General features: G+C 60.7%; 1 protein-coding gene across 1 annotated transcript; it reads left to right on the top strand.

The window, feature by feature from the left end:
• On the top strand, window positions 1-7,450 carry MSANTD1 (Myb/SANT DNA binding domain containing 1). The gene is made up of 3 exons (XM_054486643.1): window positions 1-414; window positions 4,062-4,337; window positions 6,565-7,450. Exons 1-3 carry the CDS (start codon window positions 95-97, stop codon window positions 6,803-6,805), a joined length of 837 nt encoding a protein of 278 aa, XP_054342618.1. The 5' UTR covers window positions 1-94; the 3' UTR covers window positions 6,806-7,450.
• The last annotated feature ends 1,663 nt before the right edge of the window (window positions 7,451-9,113 follow it).

Below are 9,113 nucleotides of genomic sequence, written 5' to 3' on the forward strand. Positions count from 1 at the left end.
TAAAAGCTTTTAACTAAATTCCTGCCTGTCAGATGTAGGCCCCATTTTGAGCGTGGAGCTGCCTTCGAGCGAGCGTGAGCGGCGCCTCCCGCCCATGGTGCGTGGGGCCGGGCCGGGGGCCTCGCTGAGCGCGCTCTCCCACCCCGCAGGCGCCTCCAGCATGGCGGCGGCCGAGGTGCCCGGCTACCTCGTGTCTCCCCAGGCGGAGAAGCACCGGCGGGCCCGCAACTGGACGGACGCCGAGATGCGCGGCCTCATGCTGGTCTGGGAGGAGTTCTTCGACGAGCTCAAGCAGACCAAGCGCAACGCCAAGGTGTACGAGAAGATGGCCAGCAAGCTCTTCGAGATGACCGGCGAGCGCAGGCTGGGCGAGGAGATCAAGATCAAGATCACCAACATGACCTTCCAGTACAGGTGGGCGCGCGCGCAGTGTGGGCCCCAGCGGGACAGGCGGGCCCGGGCGTGGCGGGCTGCTCCTGGCTCTTGGAGCTCTGAGTCGGGAGGATGTGTGGGTCCCGGCCTGCCTGTCGGTCTCCTCTGGCCTGGTATGGGCAGAACCCCACGGGGTGAGACGGGGCCCATGGAAACCGTGTGTGCAGCCTTCCATTGGGGAAGTGGGGAAACTGAGGCCCAGCAAGAGCAGGAAACCGGTCAAAGAGCTGAGGGGGTAGCAGGGGTGGGGCTGGTGCTGGGCAGAGGCCAGGATGGCTCCCAGGACGTACGGGCGGTCTGGGCACTGTCCCTCGGCGGCAGCAACACTCATGGTGGTGCCCACTGACCTCACACCCTCTTCCCCCATAGGGAGGCGGCGGCTGCCAGTGCCCTCCCCACCACCAAGCTCCCAAGCTCAGCAGGGGTTTCAGGGGCCTACTGTGTCATTGGGGAAATTGAGACTGCAATTGAGAAGGAGGCTCAGTGCTCCGCGACTTGGAGCATCCAATGAGCCTCTGCCATGAGCCCGTGAGCCCCAGTGGGGCTGGCCCTAGGGTCACAGTGGGGTATTTCCAGAAATCACCAGGTGAGGTGCAGGACTGGCCAGTGCATGGGCGGGGCTTACTGTGCGAAGAAGAAAGAGGTGGAGCCCTGCCCTGGCCCCCGACTCCCAGTGTGGGGGCTCCCAGCCTGGCCCCACCTCTGCTCCCGCCACACGGCAAGTGGGCCCTTCCTGCCCTGGCAACCTGCGGGGAAGGCCGGAGGGGACCACCCGGCCAGAGAGGCGCTGGCGTCTAGAAGGGGGCAGGTGTGGTCCCACACACCCAGCATCTTAAAATGCGTGGGTCCCCAGCCCGTTAGGACAGGGTCACGGGTGGGCAGGGGGCATGGTGGGGGAGGGTCTCAGGCGCAGGCGGGGTCACAGGTGCGGTGAGGGTCTTGCAGGGTGTGAAGGTCATGGGTGTGCGGTGAAGGTCACGGGTGTGGGGTGATGGTTTTGGGTGTGGGGAGGGTCTTGCAGGGAGCGAGGGTGGCAGCAAGAGCTGGAAGCCAAGAGCACCCGGCCCTGTGGCGGCCTGGACAGGGCTGGGCCTGGGGCTGCCGGAGAACCTGCCAGCTTCCAGGATGGGAGGGGCTGCCCGGAGCCACTCCACCTCCGGGTCAGGCAGGTGAGCCTGGGGGGCAGACAGGCTGGGAGCACCTGAGCGAGCCACTTGTGGGAGAGGCCACCCCCACTGCCCCCCGCAGGCGAGGAGCCGGCCTCCAGCACAGCAGAAGGGAAGCCCCAGTCCCCGGCCCCAGTGGGAGCAGGGAACAGGCCCAGCAAGGCCCCGGACAGACCGCCAGGCTGTGGGGTCTCCGCTTTCAGTTGCATTGATTTGATTTTTTCTGAGCCTTGAAGGAGGGGTCCGGGGCCTGGCCCTGCCCAAAGGCCCCTAGGCAGGCCCCAAAGCTGGGACCTAGGGTGCTGAGCGTGACGGATGTTGGGTTTGAGCGGCTGGCTTGCGACGTGAGGGCTGAGGTGTGAGCCTGGGTGTCTTCAGAGGCTCGGTGGACACAGGCAGCTGCCCACGGCCCCATGTTCCCATGGCCTCCTAGTCCTGCTCAGGCACCTGGTGAGGAAGGGACACAGAGGGCGGTGGGAGGTGGCCACGACTGTTCCAGCAGGCTCCCCTCTGACTCAGGAATTCACGGGCACCGCCTCCCTGGCTGGCTCTGGTTGGTGTCTGGCCAGGTTATTCATTATTTATGCTGAAAGCCTCTTCAGAGTCCCAGGGGAGGGTTTCTGTCTCCATTCCTGGAGGCCGGGAGATGAGGGTGCAGCAGAGTGGGGGCCTCCACTCCAGACCCTGCAGTCTGGGCGGGCCAAGGGCTGCGCGGGTGCACAGCACGTCACGGTTGATGAAGCATTTCCACACCGCAGCCCCTCAGAGCTGCCACAGTCAGCCTTAGTTCACCGAGGGGGAAGCTGAGGCCCAGAGCATGAGAGGGACTTGCCCAAGGCCACACAGTCCTTAGCAGACGAAGCTGTGGCTGGGTGGCTCGATCTTTGTCCTTTTTCTTTATACCCCCAGTCTCCCCATAGCAGAGGCTTTTCTCTTCTTTTTTTTTTTTTTTTTTTTTTTTACAAGAGCTCTTTATATATTAAGGCTGTTGGGCTGAAGAAGCCTGAGAGGGTGGCTGGTTCTGTGGAGCGTGGTTTGTTGGAGTACAGTTTGGGGGCCTCCTATGCTGAGAATAGGCCTTTTCTCGTTTCTCCAAAGAGTGGGCTGGCTCAAGTAGGTCAGAGAGAGAAGCCTGGGGCAGAGGTTAGGGATGGGCACCCAGCGCCTGCTCTCACACGCTCTGTGCTGGTGTCTTCACAGCCACGTGCCACCCTGGGCAGCAGCCCCTGCTCACCATCTGGCTGTGCCTGTTTGCTGGGGGCACCTCATTCAGAATCCAGCTTATTGTTTCCAATGGCCAATGGCCACACCCTGGCAGGTAACAAGAGTAGGAGAGAGGAGACACCCACTCCGAGCACAGGGTGGGTTTGGAGCCCGGCCTCGGGGGCACTCTGTCACTCAAAGACAGAGTGGGGAGTGGGCACTGGGCCTTAGGAGGTACTGGGTCCAGTGAGGCAGAGACGCCCCTGCCCCACCCCCACCTTGCGGCTTCTTCCCTGGCCTGGCCAGAGCTGTCTGGCCGCCCTGGGGCCCTGTCTCTCCTGCCTTGACCTCCCAGAGGGCAGCCGAGGCCCAGGGGAGGCCTGGGGACTTAGCCTCTCAGAGGGCAGGACCTGTCTGTGGGAGTAGGTGGGTGCAGGGGGTCCCAGTGGTAAGGAGGCATCAGGCAGTGTGGGAAGGGGCCCATCCGGCCCACCCCAGGGCCTCTGGGCAGGTTGCAGGTTGTAGCGCTGGATCTAGGCTCCTGCCCAGACTGTAGGTTCAACCGAGAATGGCATGGGAGCCCAGCCTGCTGTTTGCTTTATTAAATCTGCCCTGCAGCTGGGGGAGGGGCTTACCTTGATCATCCCTATGTCATTGATATAAAAATAGAGGCTCAGAGAGGTGAATGAACCTGCCCAAGGTCACACAGCAAAGTGTGGAGATGAGATACTGACTCAGGGCTGTGGACACTGAAGCCTGTGCTCTAACGCCAGTGGCTGTCGCTCCCTGAGGCATTCTCTCCCGAACAATACAGTTATTATATTACAAAATATTATCACTATATTTATATATCTTATAATACCTTATTATTACAATAATACCTTATTACTCTACCTTTCAAAATGACTTATTTAAAAAGCAGTATTTGCTCATTGCAGAGAGTCTAGAAACTGCAGAAAAGCAAGGGAAAAGCAATAGGACCAGCCCCAAGGTCCCAGCATGCACAGATATCCTTAGTAATACTGGGACGCGTGCTTCCTTTTTAACATCTGAGCCCGTGTAGGTCCTGAAGCCCAGCTTCTTTCTAAGTCCAATGTCATCTTGACCCTGGAGCCTGGCCGATTTTGCTGGGGAGGCCCTTGCTGGCCGAGAGCGGCTCCTGCCTGTGCCGGCGTGGTGCGCCCCTCTGCTGAGGCCGGGCAGGACAGGGGCTGGGCCAGCTCTGTTTCTCACCCTTGGCTCTTGTGTCTCTCGTTTCAGGAAATTAAAATGCATGACAGATAGCGAGTCCGCCCCGCCCGACTGGCCCTATTACCTAGCCATTGATGGGATTCTGGCCAAGGTCCCCGAGTCCTGTGATGGCAAACTGCCGGACAGCCAGCCGCCGGGGCCCTCCACGTCCCAGACCGAGGCGTCCCTGTCGCCGCCCGCTAAGTCCACCCCTCTGTACTTCCCGTATAACCAGTGCTCCTACGAAGGCCGCTTCGAGGATGATCGCTCCGACAGCTCCTCCAGCTTACTGTCCCTTAAGTTCAGGTAGTGTGTCTGCTTGTCCTTCCCCTGCCCTGGGGTGTCTCAGCCCCCACCATTTAGAGAAAGGGACTGGGAGTGGCGAGGGCGGCGGCGGCGGCCGCAGTGGTTGCAGAGGCCGTGGCCGTGGGCAGTGCCTCCAGGGACAGGCGGCCTCAGACCAGGGAAGGCTTTAGTGTCCACAGGCAGACCGAGTTTGTCTCCCAGCTCCATCACTTTTGAGCTGCACGGAAAGTTCCTTGACTTCTCTGGCCTCAGTCTCCCTCCTATAAAATGGGGATAAATCAGTACCTTTCTCAGAGGGTGGCTGGGAGCATCACAGGAGAGAAGATGCAGCACGGGGCCTGGCACACGCAGGGAGACCAAGCCCCACACCCCAGAATGCGCCCCCTGGCCTCCCTCAGCCCACACAGACCCCGCCCTCACAGGCCAGCTGCCCTCTCAGCACTGGGGAGGGTGTCGGGCTGCACCTCATCACGTGTTGCCATAGGCGTGACCCGTCCCCTCTGCCATCCATCCCACACCTCAGACCAGGCCTGTGCTGGCCGCATGACTGTGCCTGCAAGATGCTCACAGGACAGCTGGGAGCTGGGCAGCATGCAGGACAGACATCTGCGGGGTGGGCCTGGGGAGCCCAGAGAAGGTGCTTTTGAGGAGGGGACATTTGGGGTGGGCTTTCAAGGTAAAATAGAAGTTGGCCATTTGGAGGCAAGAACAGGAAGACTGTGGATTTGAGTCACAGCTTCTCCCCTGCCCTGGTCTTCAAGTCTTTCCGACAGGAGGTGGGGTGAGGAAGGCGTCTCCAAGGAGGGTCCCTCTCATGCCGGGGGCCGCTGCTTGACTCAGGATTTCTCATTGAAGACCTGAGACAAAAACGCTTTTGCTGGCAGCTAGAAGGAACCAGCAGGAGGCCTGAGATTTATGGCTGTTGTTCCCGTGGACTGAGCCCAGTTCCCAGACTCAGCTGCCTGGGGCCTTGCACAGGGCTGGGGCGTGGGGGCTGCCCTCCCTGATCAGGCCCAAAGCGCTGATCTCACGCCCCTGAGGTTGGCTGCACCCTCTCAGCTCAGAGCAGAGTGTGGGCCAGGGATGAGCAGGCACTGGAGCAGGGCCTTGGGGTCTGTGGGTTTTGGCGGCTCCCTGCCCTTCAGTGAGGTCTGCTGAGACCACGGGTGGCCCCTACCCCAGCAGCAGAGCGCTCAGGAGGCGCCCACAGGGCTGGACTGCTTTTACCTGCCACCTCTACCAGAGCTCCAAGGTCCTGGGGAGAGAGCCCAGGCCTCTTGTGGGCCCTACACCCTCTAGGTGCCTGTCCTTCTGCCTCTCTACCAAGGTGTGCTGGCCCCATTTCTAGGCTACCGGGAGATAAAGGGACTCACATCTCAGGCCCTTCCTTCTGGGACCTCAGTTTCCCCATCTGCCTAAGGCCGGGTGGGGCTGGTGGTCTCTGGCTTCCCTACAGGGGTTCTGAGTACTCCGTACTACCCAGCACCCCCCACCCCTGCCTTCATCTCTCCCTGGGGGTGGCCTCTCCACCCCTGGCCCCCAACTGGGGCCAAGCCCCCACGTGCCCATCTCGGTGGATGAGGGGTTCTCCCTGGCAGGATGTGCCTCTCTGCAGCCCAGAACATCCCACCCTTTCCAGACCGAAGGGATGTGGATTGTCCTGGGACCCTGGTCATTGGGGTCATCCGCTAGTCACAAAGGATGGCAATGCCTGTGGCCTCTCTTTCTTTTCTTTTTTTTTTTTTTGAGACAGAGTCTCGCTCTTGTGCAGAGTGCAGTGGCGCGATCTCGGCTCACTGCAACCTCCGCCTCCTGGGTTCAAGCAATTCTCCTGCCTCAGCCTTCCGAGTAGCTGGGACTACAGGCGACTGCCACAACGCCCGGCTAATTTTTGTATTTTTAGTAGAGATGGGGCTTCACCATGTTGGCCAGGCTGGTCTTGAACTCCTGACCTCAGGTGATCCACCTGCCTCAGACTCCCAAAGTGCTGGGATTACAGGCATGAGCTGCCACGCCCGGCCACCCCTGTTACTTTCTTACTGTCAAAGGGGGGTGGGTTCTGGCCCCTCCTTTGCGCATGGAATATGAGACCCCGAGTAAGTGACCTGACTCCCTGGGGCCTCAGTTTCCCCATTTGCCCAGTAAGATCGTCGGGAGGGTCCGGTGAGGCCCCCGGTGTGCCCAGCCTCTGTGGCCAGCACGTCCACAGCCGGTACTGTCTTTCCAGGTCGGAGGAGCGGCCAGTGAAGAAGCGCAAGGTGCAGAGCTGCCACCTGCAGAAGAAGCAGCTGCGGCTGCTGGAGGCCATGGTGGAGGAGCAGCGCCGGCTGAGCCGCGCTGTGGAGGAGACCTGCCGCGAGGTGCGCCGCGTGCTGGACCAGCAGCACATCCTGCAGGTGCAGAGCCTGCAGCTGCAGGAGCGCATGATGAGTCTGCTGGAGAGGATCATCACCAAGTCCAGCGTCTAGGCCAGCAGGCGGCGGCGGCGGGGCCGGGCGGCTGGTGGTGCTGCTGGGGCCACCCAGGGCAGGCCACTCAGGCCAGGCGGGCAAGGGGGCCGCCCCGCGAGCGGAGACCGCCTTCCACCTGGCCTCTGGCGGGATGTCCCTTCTGAGGGGTGTTTTGAGGAACCCCCAGGCCCTGGGGACCGTGAGGCTCCAGTCTCCAGCATGAATGCCCCTCCTCGGACACAGACCAGGGCCTCCGGGGTTCACTCCGAGGAAGAACGTCCTAGAGCCACTCTCCAGTCCCGTTACTATCAATGATACTTGACGTGGCTTTGATATTAAATGTATACTTTTTCATTCTTGCCTGGAACGCACGGTTTGCTGTTGCTGGCTTGGTGAGGATGCCCTGATTGATGGATCCCGAAAATGAAAGCAGATGGAAACGGGTCAGGGCAGGCTGGAGCTGGGGGAGCTCTCTCCTGAAGGGAACCCTGTGTCCTCCCTCACCAGGACCTCTGCGTCTCTCCTTAAATGGCCTCAGACGTCTGATGAAAACCCCAGGGACCTTCCAGGAGGCTTTTATTCAGCTCTGTTTGGAGCATCAGGTGTTTCCACTGCCTCCTTAGCAATGACACTAATAAAAGTCGTAACACCTGCTCACATGCACAGCCCTGTTGAGTGTTCTGGGCTCTGGAGATGTCATGGTGGATGACACAAAGGCCCTGGCCTCTTGGAGCTTATGCTGCCATGCGGGGAAGACAAATGGGTCAGTAGAGAAATGGTTGCAGGTTGTGATAAGTGCTGGAAGGGAGGGGTTGGCCTGAGGACACGGAGCCAGACATACATGGAGCTGGGAACAGTGGCCATACAGGGAATGGCCAGTGCGAAGGCCCAGAGGCAGAGGACACTGGAGCAAGCCCCAGGGGCAGCTAGGAGGCTGGTGGCCAGCAGCCAGGCCACGGAGGCCCATGCAGCCCGTGGGGAGGAGTGTTCGTGTTTTTCAAGATTAGCGGGAGTCTTTTGGCCAGTGCAGCTCTGGGTCTGACATCGGTGGGGGACGGGGGACGGTGGAGCGGCCACAGCTGCAAGCTCACCTCACTGCCGGCCCTTCCACCAGTTTCAAACTCTTTCCAGAAGCTCCAGCTTTCCCAAAGCTGAATTCTCTATGAGCCTCCTTGGCCGGGACTCAGGCGTCTGGTTGCCCTGGCTGCAAAGGAGGCTGGGGCCAGGTGTGTTTGAGTCACCTCCTGGAATTAGGCAAGTTGCTGCCCAGATAGAAGGTTCTTGGCAGGTGGGTCAGCAGGTGAGCAGCATGGTTTGACTCAGGGTTCGGAAAAATCTCCCTCTGGCTGCTGCCAAGTGAGCAGGCCACGGAGACAGGTGCCGAGGCAGGCGTGGAGGCAGGCGTCCTGCCAGGCGGTGCTGCGGTCATCCTGCGACAGGCAGCAGCAGCTCATCCTACCCTCTAGGGGGTCTTCAGGTCAGCCAGGCAAGAGAGCGGCTTGGGCTTCACTGGGTGTGGGACCAGCCTGTGGACCATGGTGGTGTGGAGGATGCCCTCGGCCTGCCTGTGTGAAGGAGAGGCCGGCATGTTCTGTGGAACCCAAAGGGGAGCTGGGCAAGCAGGATTCACTTCACTCTGAGGGTACTGGAGCTCCCACCCTCCTCAGCCATCTCCCCAGAGCCTGTGTGCCGAGGACTCGGCCCATGTTGCTGTGGGATGAGAGGCAGAGTGTTGTGAGGGTGTAAGGAGCGGCGGTGGTGGGAGGAGGGAGCAGCAGCCAGCGCTACAGTGCCAGTTTCCAGCTGCCAGATGACGCCGCTGACCCTGTGGTTGGGAAGAGATGCACAGAGCTGGCTCTTGCAAGCCAGTGTGGCTGCCACAGCACCTGCCGTGAAGCAGAAGGAAGGGTGGCCCCAGGAGGAGAGAGGATGCGGGCACATCTTGTGATGCGGGCCTGAGTTTTGAGAGCTTTTGCTCTGGCCAGTTTCCAGCTCAGGGACCCACCCGCCTCGTAGGCAAGACTCCGCCCAAGAAATCATTTGCTTAACAAACACACTGGGCTCCCACTGGACACCTGTGCCACCCTAGATGTTGGGAACCCAGCCATGACACAGGCACCTGCCCCCAGCTGCTGACCACTGAGGCTGGCTAGCAGCTCCCATGGGGCCAGTGTGGGGTTCCCCAGCCTCCTAACAGGGAGCCAGTCACAAGCCCTTGAGAGGGAAGGGTGCCTGCGGCCCTGGCAGGAAGGTTAGGCTGGACGCTCCCACAAGACGTAACAGATGGAGGTTCTAAATGATGTAGCGACTTCTTCACCCTGAAACC

Source organism: Pongo pygmaeus, chromosome 3, assembly GCF_028885625.2.
Source record: "Pongo pygmaeus isolate AG05252 chromosome 3, NHGRI_mPonPyg2-v2.0_pri, whole genome shotgun sequence".
NCBI lineage: Eukaryota > Metazoa > Chordata > Mammalia > Primates > Hominidae > Pongo > Pongo pygmaeus.

Bases quoted from the DNA above. Each gene is read 5' to 3' on its own strand.
- MSANTD1 (XM_054486643.1), top strand. From the start codon at position 95: ATGGTGCGTGGGGCCGGGCCGGGGGCCTCGCTGAGCGCGCTCTCCCAC. The intron at 415-4,061 runs GTGGGCGCGCGC...CTCTCGTTTCAG, and splicing joins AACATGACCTTCCAGTACAG to GAAATTAAAATGCATGACAG. The intron at 4,338-6,564 runs GTAGTGTGTCTG...CTGTCTTTCCAG, and splicing joins TTACTGTCCCTTAAGTTCAG to GTCGGAGGAGCGGCCAGTGA.